Raw genomic sequence first — 16,498 nt, forward strand, 5'->3', positions numbered from 1 at the left:
TGGCAACCTGGGTTAAATCCGTGGCCTTGTGGACCTGTTTGTGCCTCAGTTTCCTCATCTGTGGAATGGGGAGAATAACATCCCAAAGATTTATTGGAAGAGTTGAACTAATTTTAATAAAATACTTGGCACTACCTGGAACATAAAAATAGCATCATTAAATATAGTTAGTATTATTTCTTTCCCAATCTCTTATATTCAAACTACTTCTACTCGCTCATTGTTTCAGCTGAATGACTGAATGATTGGCGCAAACTAGGCTCCTGTCTGTTTGATCATTTATTTTCCTGAGTTTAAAACTCCCATTTCATGTGCTACCTCCACTCCGATCCCTTTTCTAAGTGAATGAAAGATTCTTTAAATTCAATTGTTGTTCAGTCGCTCAGTCGTGTCCAACTTTTTGCGACCCCATGGACTGCAGCACACCAGGCCTCCCTGTCCTTCACCATCTTCCAGGGTTTGCTTAAACTCATGTCCATTGAGTCGGTGATGCCATCCAACCATCTCATCGTCTGTCGTCCCCTTCTCCTCCCGCCCTCAGTTTTTCCCAGCTTCAGGGTCTTTTCCAGGGCGTCGGCTCTCTGCATCAGGTACTTTACAGCTTTCGAAAGTTTCACACGTGTGAATTCGTATAACCCCATGACCACCCCGTCCCCTACCCAGCCCTGGGTCTCCCTCCCCTCTCCCCACTGGCAACCACTAGCTTGTTCTCTGTATTTGAGAGTCTGTCTTTCTTGTTTCATTCACTTGTTTGTAATATTTTTTAGATTCCACATATACGTGATGTCATACAGTATTGGTCTTTCTCTATCTGCCTTATTTTACTTAGCATAATGCTCTCCAAGTCCATCCATGTTGTTGCGAATGGAAACTTTTCACTTTTGTAACTGAGTAATATTCCATCTTCTTTAGCCATTGTCTGTTGGTGGACACTGGGTTGCTTCCACACCCTGGCGATTGTAACTGACGCTACTATCAACACTGGCGAAGTGACCGTGAAAGCCGCTCAGTCGCGGCCGACTCATTGCGACCCATGGAGACCACACAGTCCGTGGAATTCTCCAGGCCGGAATACTGGAGCGGGTAGCCTTTCCCTTCTCCAGGGGAACTTCCCAAGCCAGGTCTCCCACATTACAAGCGGATTCCTTACCAGCTGAGCCACAGGGGAAGCCCGAACATTGGGGTGCGTCTATCTTTTCAAATTAGTGTTGTTGTTTTCAGACACACACGCGGAGCGCCACTGCTCAGCCACACGGTAGTGCTGTTTCCAGTTCTGCGAGAAGCCTTAGCACGGCTCTCCGCAGTGGCTGCAGCCGTGTGCGTTCCCCCGCGCAGCGCTCAGGGGCTCCCTTTTCTTCACACCCCCACCCGCGTCTGCAGGCTGCGGCGCTCCTGATGACGCCATTCTGACCGCTGCGCGGTGGCATCTCCTCGGGTTCGGGCTTGCCTTTCCCCGACGACGCCGATGTGATGCTGAGCGTCTTTCCTTGTGCCTCTGCCTCTCCTCTTTGGAGAAATGTTTGTTCGGCTCCTCTGCCCACTTTGTAATAGGGCTGCTTGTTTTGGGGGGGGGGTTGAGTTGTAGGCGCTGGTTACTTATGTCGGATGCGATCGGTCACCTTTTCATTGTCCTGGGTGTTCTTTACTGCAGTATTACTTAATACGGACTCCCCAGGTGGCTCATCAGTAAAGAACCCGCCTGCCAGTGTAGGAGACGCAGGTTCAGTCCCCGGCTCAGGAAGATCCCCTAGAGCAGGGAATGACGACTGACTCCAGTAGTCCCGGGAAATCCCAAGGACAGAGGAGCCTGGCGAGCCATAGTTCACGGGGGCGCAAAAGAGTCAGATAGGACAGAGCAACCGAGCATGCACGCCTTAATCAATATAAGGCGCGTAGCGGCATCGCTTTCAACCTTCTCTTCCAGGTGTTACATTGGCCCTGTGTTTTAAAATCTCTTCTCGCGGATCAGTGGGTACTGATTTGCTGCCTCTGAACCCTACCTGGTACTCTGTGAACTGTATCCATTCGAATCTGACGACATTGCACCCCGATACTCTACATTACGAAGAGCATCCTGGTACAGGCCCCCGCGCGGCCGCGTGTGGGAATTTCCTGGGTACACACGCCCGGAGCGGTACTGACTGGCAGCGGGGTGTTGCTAAGTAGTAATGAGCTGGCGATGGATCACTAGAATGGCTGTGCGGCCTTCTCCCGCTGGCAGTGATGTTCCCTCATCCCTGTTAAAGAACTGAACCCTTGACTCCGTTGCTTTGTCCAGTTTTCTCGGTCTGATGAGGAATCAACGCGCACTTCGCGCGCGCACGCTTGTTTGCAGGCTTCTCCCATTCCACCCCGAGCGCGGTCATCCCTCCGCGTGTTCTTCAGCTCTCCCGGCCCCTTCGCTCCTCGCGCGACTGGGAGCAGCTGTTGTGATGCTCCTCTCTGGCTGGGTTGCGCAATGCTTTCTATTTCCAACCCTCACATTTTCTCCCTTCACTTTCTCCTTTTAAAATAAACAGGTCAGGATGAGCAAGAGGCACTTCAGCGTGGGCCAGCAGACGAGGGCACTTCTTGGCAAGAATTTTCTTAAGAAATGGAGGATGAAAAGAGAGACCTTGTCGGTACGGTTCGGAGTCTATGTCATCTTATATTTAACACAGGACACAGTACTTTGTTGGGCACAAACACTTTATCTGTTTTCTTTACTCTTTCATAGATATTCTATTTCTAATTAGCAGGCTGGATTTTTTTTTCCCCAAATTCTGAGTTGTGCTATTATTTCAAGTGAGATTCCTTTCAAATATGTCATTACGACACATCTTATTGGAAGCATTTTGTAAATAATTTATATTCAGAAACTCCACGAAAAATGAGTGAGTGAATGAATGAAGTCACTCAGTCGTGTCCGACTCTTTGCGACCCCGGGGAGCCTATCAGGCTCCTCTGTCCATGGGATTTTCCAGGCAATAGTACTGGAGTGGATTGCCGTTTCCTTCTCCAGTAGATCTTCCCAACCCAGGGATCGAACCTGGGTCTCCCGCATTGTAGACAGACGTTTTACCGTCTGAGCCACCAGGGAAGAAAAATAAAGCTATGAAAATAAACTCCCATAAAAATAAAGCCTGAAAATGTATCCTACTGAGGTACCAATTACATCTGAATTCATTTGAATCTCATAAAGGAATAAGCACAGAAATTCAGCAGGAAAGTGAAAGAAATTTACTTAATCCAGAAAGTAATCAGAACTTAATCCAGAAAGTAATACAAAATTAAAAAAAAAAAAAAAAACTCCAAGGACAAATTGTAGCATTTGCACACCATTGTACTATGGACAGAGAGGATGTCGATTTGAAAGAAATCATGAGCAGAAAAACAAAGAGGGAAGGAAAATGGCATTTGAACTCTTGCTTGTAGTGAGCTTTGTAAGGAAGATCACATGCTATTCATGTAGGAACTTTAATAAATTCAGAAAAATGTAATTTAAAATCACTTGTAAAATACCCATGTTTCAAGCGTGGATGTATTAGCATTTCACTTTCTGAACATTGCGAGTGTGCACACGTTCTTCCAACAAATATGCACTGAGTGTGTAAATCGGCAGTGATTAAAGCTCACGAAGATCCCTGTATGGAGGAAGGATTATGTATGTATAACAGCTGGAGTCTATGCTATAGAGATGTTTTACGTCTTTTTATTTCTTTCAGTATAAGGATTATATCTGTCAATTTATTTATCTAAACACAATAGGTGTAAAAACAAGCCAACATATGAGTTAAAGTATGATCATCTGGTGAATAAGATATATACCTCTTTTAAAGGCCATGGATGGGCTTCCCTCGTAGCTCATAGAGAACACAATGGCAGCCCACTCCAGTGTTCTTGCCTGGAGAATCCCAGCGACGGGGGAGCCTGGTGGGCTGCCGTCTGTGGGGTCGCACAGAGTCGGACACGACTGAAGCGACTTAGCAGCAGCAACAGCAGCAGCTCGTAGCTCAGACAGTAAAGAATCCACTTGCAATGCAGAAGACCTGGGTTTGATCCCTATAACTGAACAATAAAGTGTGTTCTTATCAGATTTCAAATGCATTTTAAATTCTGGTACATTTCCAACTCCAGAATGCTATCACAATGACAAAGGCTTTTAAAAGTCTGTTCGGGAAGCAATGTTTTGGAGTACATTTCCAATTCCAGAATGCCATCACAATGACAAAGGCTTTTAAAATTCTTTTCATGAAGCAACGTTTTTGGAGCTATCTTCTTTTGCATTGGGGCAGCAGAAAATAAATACACTGCTTCATTCCTGATTATGGAGGCGGATTGTCTATTTCATTCCAATGAACATTTCTTTGTCATTCTCACTCAGGGGTCAACACGACCATTCATGAAGCAATCCAGCCTTTAACACTTGCATTAAAGTAAATAAACTTAAATTATTAGTTATGATTGGAATTGACACTGCAACTCTGTCTTGATGGATGATGTGCATATTTCAAAATACACAGATTAAAGGACAAAAGAAAGTCGAAACACTTAAACACTGGAAGAGAGGAAAAAACAATGCCCGAGCAACGGAACGGAATCACCAGCTTTCAGCCCGCCCGTCTCCGCTCAGCCCTCGGCGGAACAGCTGCTGACTTGCTCCCTTTTTCTCTCTGCTCTGTAGGAATCGCTCTTCTCCTGCCTTCTGGTGCTGTTTGCTCACCTGTTTTCCTCTAATTTGCACCAAGTTAATGACTTCCCTCAACTGCCCGCTGTGGACTTGGGACGTGTAGATAATTTTAATGATTCTGATTACGTTATCGCCTTTGCTCCTGAATCCAAGACCACCCAGGAGATAATGAACAAGTTGGCTTCTGCCCCTTTCATAAAAGGTACGTTTTAGGCAGTTCGTGGTAATTTCCTTATTTGCAAAATACACCAATTCATTTGCAATTTCTTTGATAAACTGTTCAACGTTCAAGTATCTAGATTTAGTTAACATTAATTCATATTCCTCTCGAGTATCAAGGAGATTTTCTTACTGTTTACTAGTCTTCTGTTGAAGAAATTTTATATTAAAAAGGTGATCCTCGTTGTAGTCCTTATCAAAATGAGACAGTCCAGGACCACTCAGACATATGCTTGTGAGAAGACTCTGGGAAGATTGGGAGGTGGTGACAGCGTGACCTTGTAGTCTCTTCAGATACTCCTGGGTTCCCTCTGGCCGATCACCTTGCTTTGCCTGATTCTGAGTCTGTATTCGGCTTCCTCCATGGCTCAGTGGTTAAAGAGTCTGCCTGCAACGCAGGAAGTCTAGGAGGCACGGGCTAGATGCCCGGGTCAGGGAGATCCCCGGGTCAGGGAGATCCCCAGGTCAGGAAGATCCCCTGGAGGAGGGCATGGCAACCCACCCCAGGCTTCTTGCCTGGAGAATCCCACGGGCAGAGGAGCTGGAGGCCTCGGTCCACAAGGTCACACAGAGTCGGACACGACTCCGCACGAGCCTGAGTCGGGTCGGTCTGTCTCTGGTGCCCCCACGCGTGCCCGCCTCTGTCGGCCAAGACGGAGCCTGGTGATGAGGCCTACGGGAAGGCTGACATCACTCCCTTTTGACCTCCCAGGAGAGGAATCTGCGGTCTCTTGTCTCGTACGCAGACAGGACTCCGCTTCTCCTCCCTCCTGCTGCTTTGCAGCGGCTGTCTCCTCTGCTCCAGCGGGGGCCCATCCATCTCCTGCCTCAAAACCAAGGGCAGCGTGTCCAACAAAACTAGCTGACGAGGCACCTCCTGCGACCTCAGAACGTCAGGGGTGAGAGTAGGGTCTCTGGCGGACGCGAGGAGAGAACAGGGACCCTGTCAGAGGACAGCAGCAGTCCCTGCAGAGTGGAGGGGCCAAGGCTGGGACAGTGAGGCAGCCACAGCGCTGTCTCTGGACCACGCAGAGATCTCACCCCCGTCCCCTCCTCTCGCTCGGCAGGAAGGCCCATCTCGGGCTGGCCTGATGAGCAGAGCATGGGCGAGCTGGAGCTAAACTACTCTGCAGACGCGGTGAGAGTCATCTTTAACGACGCCTTCTCATACCATTTGAAGTTTCTGTGGGGACATCGAATCCCCACGATGAAGGAGCACGGAGACCATGCAGGTAACCTTCCTATTGGAAACAACGTCACTAGCCACAAGGAGGCCTGTTTGACAGCAGATGTCTGCTCGCTACAAACATACACAGCATAAAGTTTAATTTCCAAACATACGTGAGAGTCATCCTTATTAAATCAAGCCTGTGATCTGAAGTGTATTTTTTAAGAAATCATGTTGCTATCGTTCCTATGTTTCTCCTAAATAAAACCTCAAGGAAAGGCTCTTGCTCAATGATCTCCAATCATTAAAAGAGTCGTGCTTTATTGGCACAAGCAACAGAACAGAACTCAACAAAACATCCTCAACTAATGGAGAGAAAGGGTGATACGATTTAATGAAAAGCTGTTGAGAGCGGGTCTTAAGAACACTGCTAAAGCATGCCTGGTCTATTCTCCTTGGGTAAACCCCCCTGGGAACCCGTGCCACCCGTTGCATTATTGTGGACCGGGACTGTGTTTTGGAACTTTTGAAATTCTGACTTCCCCTGTATCCCAGTCTGCACTGCCTCGTCATAATAGGTGTTTTCTTTTTTCGTTTTTTCCCCTAAAGCTCACTGTCAAGTAATGGATGAAAGTGTCATGTGTGAAGCTTCTTTGTTCTGGGAGAAAGGCTTTGTAGCTTTCCAAGCTGCTATTAATGCTGCCATCATAGAAGTGAGTACTGAGACCAAGGAAACTAACTGCTTTGAAAATCTGGTTTTCATGGAGGGCGATGGAATGGATTTGTCATTTAATTAATTTAGTCACTTAATACGGAACAGCACAGTGAGTTATTACTCTACCCAAACCTCACACCGAGCACTGAGGGTTAAGGAAGACGTAGAACGCAGGCACCGTTCTCCAGGGATCCTGGATCGTGGGGGACAGAGACGTGGATAAACCGTTGTAGTGAGAGCTCCGGCTCTGTCCTGGAGCGGAGTGATGACGAGGCAGGCCACAGGCAGAGGATCCTCTGGTGAGACGTGTCAGAGAAGAGTGACTAACCAAAGTGACGCTTCAGAAGTGACTTCACGCGTGCGTAGAGTTTTACCCACTCTTAGTAAGGATATTCTAAGGAATTGAGACAAAATCTAGTATATTCCAGGATTTACAAGGGGACGACTCGTGACGGACATAAGATCAAATGTGGAGTGAATGTACGTCACTTCTATAATTGACACAACACGCATGAGGCTATAATTAGCTTAATGCTAACACTGTGTTCATTGATGTCTGTCTTCAGATCACAACGAATCATTCGGTGATGGAAAAACTGATGTCAGTGACTGGTATAAACATGAAGATGCTACCTTTTGTTGCCCAAGCAGGAGTTATGACTGATTTTTTCATTTTCTTCTGCGTTATTTCTTTTTCTGCCTCCATATACTACGTATCAGTCAGTGTGACCCAAGAAAGACAATTCATGAAGCCAGTGATGGCAGTGATGGGACTTCGAGAGTCAGCCTTCTGGTAAACCCCATGGCTACGCTCCATCCTGCAACCTAGAGAGAACAAGTTAGCTGGTTGGACCCCCTAGACCTGTAAAGTATCATATTTAAACCTGATGCTGTCATAAAATAGTGCCTTGTGTAGGAATGGAGTGAATGGGCCTGTAGGTTCCTTTACAAACCAGTGGCCACATTAAATGCATAAAACACAGCACTTCATTTAATTATCTCATCATTTTTCAGCAGAGGATAAGGAAGTTTAAACAAAATAAGTAACTACCTTCAGGGTCAGATAGGTACAGTATAGCAGAGAAAGCTTAAACCAGCTTCATAGAAGGGGAGAGCTTATTCTTTCCCTTATAAAGAAGCTTTCTTCCTGATTCTTTGAAATCAATCTCAAAAAATAAAATAAAAAGACAAACAACACTTATCTTCATTTCCATCTAAATATGTGTATCTATCTAGATCCAATGTCTGTGTATAAATGTGTCTATGTTCAGTCTAGACCTAGTCATCTGTGTCAGGGGTTGGCAAACTGAGTGGTCCATTTGTTTTTACAAAACTAGGAATGATTGGAGGCAAAAGGAGAAGAGGGCGGCAGAGGGTGAGATGGTTGGATGGCATCACCGACTCAGCGGATGTGAATCTGAGCAAACTCCAGGAGCTGGTGAAGCAGAGGGAAGCCTGGCGTGCTGCCGTCCAGGGGGTCACAGAGTCCATCATAACTTAGCCACTGAACAGCAACAACAAAAACTAGGAATGGCTTTTACATAAGAACAATAATATTTTATGGCACCAAATTTTTATATGAAATTCAAATTTCAGCATCTACAAATACATGTTTAGTGGAACACAGCCACGGTCAAACGGTTGTGTTGTCTGTGACTGCTTCTGTCTTACGAAGGCAGTGCTGAGTAGTAGCCGCAGAGACTATGGTCTGAAAAGCCTGAAATATTTATCTGGCTCTTCAGAGAGAAAGTTTGCTGATCCCTGCTTCATCATCCGCTTTGTTTCTTTTGGTCTCTGTTCCATGATGTTTATGTAATTACTGAAAGAGGAGGTCCAGAACTGGCAAATCAATCATCACAAATGTCTTCCATGGAAACCTCTCCCATTTACTCCTGTTACAATGTCCAGCTTCCTTGTTGTTCAGTTGCTCAGCCGTGTCCGACTCTCTGTGACCTCATGGACTGCAACACACCAGGCTCCTCTGTCCTCCACTCTCTCCCAGAGTTTGCTCAAAGTCTTGTCCATTGAGTAGGTGATGCCATCCAACCATCTCATCCTCTGTCGCCCCCTTCTCTTCCTGCCCTCAATCTTTCCCAGCACCAGGGTCTTTTCCCCTGAGTTGGCTTTTTGCATCAGGTGGCCAAAGTACTGGAACTTCAGCTTCAGCATCAGTCCTTCCAATGAATGCTCAGGGTTGAATCACCTTTAGGATGGGCTGGTTTGATCTCAGTTTATTTGTCTTATTTTGAAATTAGTGACCTATTTTACACATTAACTTGTTTAATTGCTACCTTCTCCAGTAGAAGATGAAGCTCAGGGGCAGAGAAGTTTTCTGACTTACGAGATGGTCTGTTCCTTTGCTTTTGGTATATGGCGAGCTTCACAAGACAGCTGCTGAGAAATGAATGGGTCAATGGATGGAATAGCAGTGCTTTGAACTGGTGCTTTCTTTCTCCGCCAGGCTGTCCTGGGGTCTGATGTACGCCGGCTTCATCTCCGTCACGGCCGCTCTGATGGCTCTGATAGTGGCGTGTGCCCCAGTGGTCGTCCTGACGGGCTTCACGGTGGTCTTCACCCTCTTTCTCCTCTACGGCCTGTCCTTGGTGAGTTGGTGAACTCTCTCTCTCTCTGAACTCTTGCTCAGAGAAGACTACCAGCCATTTCTCACTGATTCTGCTCACATGGCCTCTGTTCTGTTTGCAATATTTGAGTCTTCGCATGAGACAGTATCTAGAGGTAGGGGGCAATGATGAAATACACTTCTACGTAGTGAAATTCTTTTCTATTATGCCTCTGGTGATTCCCAGCGGATTGTGGACCCCCTGGAGCCTTCCTCTCCTTTCAGATAATGTTAGCTTTCCTGACGAGCGTGTTGGTGAAGAAGCCCTTCCTTACGGGGCTGGTGGTCTTCCTCCTCACTGTCTTCTGGGGGAGCCTGGGATTCACAGCTTTGTACAGACGCCTTCCTGCGGCTTTGGAGTGGATCTTATGTCTTCTCAGCCCCTTTGCTTTCACTGCTGGAATGGCCCAGGTAAGAGTTCATGAAACTACTTCACTATTTCACTTATTGCGTGTGTTAGTCGCTCAGCCGTGTCGTGGAATTCTCCAGGCCAGAATACTGGAGTGGGGAGCCATTCCCTTCTCCAGGGGATCTTCCCAACCCAGGGATTAAAGCCAGGTCTCCCACTTTGCAGGCGGATTCTTTACCGTCTGAGCCACCAGGGAAGCGACTAAGCACAAGTTACGATGTTGTAACTAGAATTAAATTTTCTGAGAGGAGGTCAGTCTCGTATAGAACTGGCCAGTCAAGAAAGAAAAATGTGCTCTAGGATATCGCTGGGGTCCAGTGGTTAAGAATCCACCTGCCAATGCAGAGGACACGGGTTCGATCCCTGGCCTGGGAAGGTTCCCCACGCTGCAGAGTGACTAAGCCCGGGAACCACAGCTACTGGGCCTGCGCTCTAGAGCCGGCGCTCAGCAACATGGAGGCCCCTGCGCGGTGGTGAAGAGTAGACCCCGCTCTCGCCGCGACTACAAAAAGCCTGCCACAGCAGTGAAGCCTGCACAGCCATGAATACGTGAATAAGTGAATCTTAACAACGTCTCTAGGGAACTGGAATACAGCCGATAACAGGAAGGGTCATGTTTCCTGGGCATTAAATGAAATACATGTTTTTTGGGGGGACAGCCCTATAAAAGTGAAAGCTGACCGCACCAGCAATGGGGTATCAGGCTATATTAATCAGATCTCAAAGAAAACGGGTAATGCTGAGAGAGAGAAAGAAAAACCTTTCCTGCCTTTTCAATGTGCACCTTTACAAAAGCAAAGGGGCATTTTGACCTTTGGTAAGTGTTGTGTGAATTATCTAGGGGGAATCTGAAAACCTTCCCAGGTGGCACAGTGATACAGAATCGGTCTGTACTGCAGGAGACACAAGAGACTTGGGTTTGATTCCTGGCTTGGGAAGATCCCCTGGAGGAGGAAATGGCAACCCACTCTAGTATTCTTGCCTGGAGAATCCCAGGGACAGAGGAGCCTGGCGGGCTCCAGTCCATGGGGTCACAAACACCTCTACTAAGATATTACTCTCTGTCTTCTGCCTGACTACAAAAGTACCCCAGCCCTCTCCCTTTCATTCTCAGACAGTGTCCCCCCTCTAGAACTGCCCCCTCTCCTGCACGGTCAGCCTGATGAAGCCCCCAGGCAGCCCAGCTCCAGTAGCAGCTTCCCGGTTTTCACCTCTGCCTGGAAGACTTCCCTACTGCAGACCGTGGCCTTCTAAACCCTGAGTACCACCTGCACTTACTCCCTGAATTGCCTGTGGTTAGATAGTTCCCTTCCTGTATCTTCCAAGAGATTAGAGCTCTATGAAGGCAGAATCATGTTTCATTTATTGTTTCAACTCCAATGTCTAGCAGAAGTAAGACAATATAACTTTTAGTGCTCTGGTCATCCTTTTCCGATTCCACACATGTATCTTTTTTTTTTCTTTTTCCAGCTTATCCATTTGGACTACGATGTGAATTCTAACATCCATTCAGATTCTCCAAACGACCAGTACCTCATAATAGCTACTATTTTCATGCTGGCTTTTGATGCTCTTCTCTATTTGGTACTGACGTTGTATTTGGACAAAATTTTGCCCAGTAAGTAGTAGCATGATTGTGATCAACACAATTTCATTCATTTCTATTTCTTTAAAATAACTGTCTGCAACATATTAGATATAAATTATCAAGCATTCCCCACCCCCCACCAAAGTTTCTAAAATAAGCCTCAGCGGTATTCTGCATTTGATATCACTTTCTAAGATCTTGTTCTACCATAACATTTTAGATGGTTTCTTTAAGAAAAAGGTATTTATAGATTAAGGATAATTTATAGATTAAGGATAATGGATTCAGGAGAACTACACTGTTAGTGCTTATCTCAGAACTGGCCAGAGAATGCTAGTTGCTGATGCTGGGTCTGAGGAATCTCTAAACCTTCCCAGACGGGTTGCTGGGACCGTCTGCTGGCAGCTCTAGCGCTCAAGGAGGTGACTGACCCAGTGCTTCTTTACCGCCTGTCCATGTAGCTGAATACCGACGTCAGCAGCCTCCCTGGTTTTTCCTCAAGTCCTCTTCTTGGTTCCAACGCCGAAGGGCTGATCGTGCGGCCCTCGAGAATGACATCGGTCCAGATTCTCCATCCAATGACTCTTTTGAACCAGTGTCTCCCGAATTCCACGGGAAAGAAGCCATCAGGTAATGAAAATATCACGTGGGGCTGAAATGGAGAGCAGGTCCGAGAGCAGAGCTCTATCCGGCAAGATCGGGGTAGGGACAGAGGTTTCTCTCAGTGCCTCTGTGTACCCACCATCCCAGGATGCTACACTCGTGAAAGCCTACACTCGTTTTTTGGGGGCCACACTGCTATGCAGCTTACAAGACCTTAGTTCCTCACGGAGCAGGGGAACTCGGCAGGGAAAGCTCCAAGTCCTAACCACTGGGCTACCCGGGGATTCCCAAGGCTAGCCTGGCTCCTAACAGCACTCCGCCTCCTCATCTTGTGCGCGTTTGCTTTTACTAATGTCTTACGACAGGACGGCATCCATCAGCGAAGTGATAACCTCCACATCCCCGCTTTCGTCATCCCCTCTCTTTTCTTTTGCCTTTTCTCTGTCCTTTCCCTTTACGACAGACGCAGTCCTCGTCTTTGTTATTCTGAGCCCCCTTTTCTCTGCAGTTCACTTTATCTCTCGTCTTTTGCTTCCTGATTAACAAGACCAGAAGGAAGCAGCAAGAGATACAGACAAGGGCAGATGGGAAGCAAACCCGAGCCAGGGGCGCTCTGGCGGGTGTATCTTCCCTCTGAGATAATGTGTGTGCGGTAGTCAGTCCTGATGGCTCCATTTCCAAACCCCCAGAAGCACCTAAGCTCCCTGGATCTCTGCTCAAAATGTGCCCATCTATGTTGCCTTTGTCTCACACCTAAACAAAACCTTTCTGGTTCACCGCCTCCACTGGCCTATTTTAACTCTGAACATTTATGATACGTACAGTCTCTAAATAGTAACTTTTGAAAATAGGGTCCAGTATGAACAGACACCAAACAGCAGCTTTCTTTCACTCCCGGTGTAGCAGGACTGTCATCGGGAACCGTGACCTCCCTGCAAACTGGAATTTTTATGTCCCTTCCGCTGTCTGGGCCAGAATCAGGGGCCGCTGGAGGAGGCACAGAAAGTCCTCAAAGCTCAGGAGGCATTTTGTCTTCCCCAGTGGGCGGGGAGCAGGGTTTTGATGATTTGTGAGTTGCAGTTAGCCAGAGCAGCTCTATGCTCTGGGAAAAACATCCCCAGAATGAACAGAGGCCTTGGGGGCAGACAACCTCACATATCTGATCATGAGATAGTTTAGGAGTTTGAGCTATGAGTCGGCAACCCTGGGCTACAGGCCTTGCTCTATGGTATGCCCTGTGCTGCAAACAACAGGTTACGTGTGTGTGTGTGTGAGTGTGTGTGAGTGTGTGTGTGAGTGAGTGTGTGTGATTGTGTGTGAGTGTGTGAGTGTGTATGAGTGTGTTAGTCGCCCAGTTGTGTCTCTGTGACCCCGTGGACTGTAGCCCACCAGGCCTCTGTCCATGGAATTCTCCAAGCAGGAATACTGGAGGGGGTTGCCACGCCCTCCTCCAAAGGCTCTGCCTGACCCAGGGACCAAACCTGCATCTCCTGCAATGTGTCGCTAGAAGCCGCGGTGGAAAAAAGGTCATGCAGATGAAATCCACAGTGAGCTCTGAGTCTATGGATGGTGTGCATGGCACACGACTCTGGGACTTGACCCAGGGTGGTCTGACCCCCAAAGCCGGCGTGTCTCTTTGCGGGCTCACTGCTTGCTTCTGTCCTCCACCGGAGTGCAGGTCCTCTACACACCGTCTTATCGCCCACTTCCTCTGGGCCAGTCACTTCTCATCGTCCTCACGGCGCTCATGGACTCACGCTGCCTGCAGAGAGTGAGCTGCTCAGCCTGTGACGAGGATGGAGACAGGCTCCGATGAGGTGCCGAGAGGTTTCTGTCCGCCCGCGGACCTGTGTGAAGGAAAAGGACCTCCAGCTTTCCTGATATCCTCGGCAGCTTGACTCATGGATTCTCTGTCCACCTTTACCATTTGCTCAAAACGTCTTCCTCTCTTTTCAGAATAAGAAATCTCAAAAAAGCATATGGAAGAGGCAAGCACAAGAAAGTAGAAGCTTTGGAAGGTAATGAAATAGCCTCATATGCAACCTAGTGATGTGAGTTAGCGACGGTACCTCACTTTATACTGTCTCAGTCACAATTAAGAACAGATATTCAGATACCGTGAATTGCCTTTATTTGAGCACATTATGGTTTCTTCCAAGTAAATTTCAAAATCTTATAATAATTTTAGGAAGTCAGATGCACCACTGATATCTTATGGGTTTGAAGGATACAGGATAGCGCGATACTGTTTATTTTCAACTCATGGTATTAACCCTAAAGCTGTCTTTATTATAGTCGGCCTATCTTTAATGACAAGATTGCTTTCACTGAAAAAAATTGTTAATCAGATAATAATATATATCATGACAATACTGCATGTGTCCAATGTGTACCATAGAATGGACAGTTTTATTGTTTAAGACTTTTTTTTTTTTTGTGGACCATTTTTAAAGTCTTTTTTGAGTTTGTTACATATTGCTTCTGTTTGACCTTTTGGTTTTTCTGCTGGGAGTCCATGTGGGAACCCAGCTCCCTGACCTGGGATTGAACCCACACCTCCCACATTGGAAGGCAGAGTTCACCACTGAACTGCCAGGGAAGTCCCAGAAGATGCAATTTTAAAGGAATGAATTTGGGGGTGCGTTTTATTTTGAGTATTGCTAGCCAAATATACAGATGCTGTGAGAATTTATAAAAGTTTCAGAGACTGTAAAGTTACCGTGTAGGCCCTGAGTGTCATCTTCTTGGAATAACGCCAGGCCTGGTATTGGACATATATGAAGGCCAGATCACGGGCGTCCTCGGACACAGTGGAGCTGGGAAAACCACGCTGTTAAATATACTCAGCGGACTGTCGGCCCCAACGTCAGGTGAGAAGACAGTCACGGCACGACAGGAGGGCGGGCAAGCGAGCCCACTGTGCTTTTCACCCGCTCACTGTTCCATTCACGAGCTCCAGCAAGCAGTCTCATCAGCTAATAGCCTCACTCAGGCACTTGAGACAGGATCCTCAGAAGGCCCTCCAAGTTATTATTTGACAGATTTATGTTGAACTCATTTAGGAAAATCTTTGTGGCTTAAATAGGTCATGACGAGTAGCTCTTCTGCTCCCTAACGGGCTTGGATGTATGGTGAACAGTAAGTTTTAATTCATCAAGAGTGTACGTACTCCTTTTAGGTGACAGGAATATGGATAAAGAAAGTCTGAGAAAGTAGAAGCTTCGGAAGGTGATGGAATGGGCTCATATGTAGCCTAGTGTGATTTAGCGACGGTGCCTCACTGGCACGCTGTCCCGGGCGGTCGCTATTAAGAACAGATATTCCAGACATTATGCCTTGCCTGTATTTGAACACATTATTGTTTCCTCCAAGTAAACTTAAAAGCCTTGTGATAATCTTGTTATAATGTTTAAAGGACTTTAGTATTGACACACGTTGCTTTCCATTTTAAAATCTCTCACACGAGAGCTGGATCTTTATCCTGAGGCTGACTGTTTCCCTTCCAGGGTCCGTCACCATCTACAATCACTCACTTTCAGAAGCGGCTGACCTAGAATACATTAGCAAGCTCACTGGCTTCTGTCCACAAGCCAACGTGCAATTTGGCTTCCTCACCGTGAGAGAAAACCTCAGGCTCTTTGCTAAGATAAAAGGGATTCAGCCACATGAAGTGGAGCAACAGGTAGATGCCTACGCTAGCTGTCACAGCCACGAGAATGAAACTGCTTACCTAGAAAATACTAAATGTGTTTGTGTTATCTCTACACGATTCATCGTCAAAATATCCAAAAGGCCCTTTGCAATGAACAGCAAAGTGATAGTGTCTTTAAGAGAAACAGTCTAAACTTGGACTCAATATCCTTTGTTAGGTCCAACGGGTTTTACAGGATCTGGAGATGGGAAACATTCAAGACGTTCTTGCTCAAAATCTAAGCGGTGGACAAAAAAGGAAACTGACGTTTGGGACTGCCATTTTAGGAGATCCCCAGGTAAGTCGACCTGAAATTACTGGTGGAATCAGGTGGAGGGCTGCGAATCTGTGGCGTGCAATCACATGTAATTTGCAATTGATAAGTGGAAGAGAACTGTTCCAATGAAGAGTTAAGTGCTAAAATATTTCTCCTAAATAATTTTGCAAGTACGGTTGAGTCTTGAACAATGCAGGGTTCGGGGTGGGGGGCGGGGGTGGGGGGTGTTGAGCAATCCTCTGCATGGTGGGAAATCCTAGTAGAACCTTCCGGTCGGCCGTCAGCACACATGGTCCCGCCTCTGCAAGTGCATCCAGCCTGGGACTGCGTGCGCTGTGGTGCGCAGTGAAAGCCATCCACGAATACGCAGGCCCGCGCAGTCCAAAGCTGTGTGCTCACCAGTTCGCGGTATATTGCTCATTTTTTGTTCTTTTTCTTTTTGATTAATTGGTTTGGGGTGTTCTTGTTTGGTGAGATATAGTTGCTTTCCAATGCGGTGTTAGTCTCTACTTTGCAACTGTGTCCATCAACCGTGTGCA

At 46.8% G+C, this 16,498-nt stretch overlaps 1 protein-coding gene across 6 annotated transcripts in view; it reads left to right on the top strand.

The window, feature by feature from the left end:
- Window positions 1-16,498, top strand: part of LOC102178109 (ATP-binding cassette sub-family A member 9) — a 55,859-nt gene that overhangs the window by 2,740 nt on the left and 36,621 nt on the right. For 4 of the 6 annotated variants that reach the window (XM_018063926.1, XM_018063932.1, XM_018063928.1 and 1 more), the window contains exons 2-14: window positions 2,520-2,621; window positions 4,664-4,871; window positions 5,956-6,120; window positions 6,666-6,769; window positions 7,338-7,564; window positions 9,233-9,374; window positions 9,617-9,802; window positions 11,271-11,418; window positions 11,850-12,018; window positions 13,948-14,009; window positions 14,751-14,861; window positions 15,498-15,673; window positions 15,861-15,980. In XM_018063926.1, the coding sequence (XP_017919415.1) occupies window positions 2,520-2,621; window positions 4,664-4,871; window positions 5,956-6,120; window positions 6,666-6,769; window positions 7,338-7,564; window positions 9,233-9,374; window positions 9,617-9,802; window positions 11,271-11,418; window positions 11,850-12,018; window positions 13,948-14,009; window positions 14,751-14,861; window positions 15,498-15,673; window positions 15,861-15,980 (1,920 nt within the window). The remainder of the gene's footprint in view (window positions 1-2,519; window positions 2,622-4,663; window positions 4,872-5,955; window positions 6,121-6,665; window positions 6,770-7,337; window positions 7,565-9,232; window positions 9,375-9,616; window positions 9,803-11,270; window positions 11,419-11,849; window positions 12,019-13,947; window positions 14,010-14,750; window positions 14,862-15,497; window positions 15,674-15,860; window positions 15,981-16,498) is intronic. The other 2 variants (XM_018063931.1, XM_018063929.1) reach the window with 2 other exon arrangements.

The sequence above is a fragment of the Capra hircus genome, chromosome 19 (genome assembly GCF_001704415.2).
Source record: "Capra hircus breed San Clemente chromosome 19, ASM170441v1, whole genome shotgun sequence".
In the NCBI taxonomy this organism is placed as follows: Eukaryota; Metazoa; Chordata; class Mammalia; order Artiodactyla; family Bovidae; genus Capra; species Capra hircus.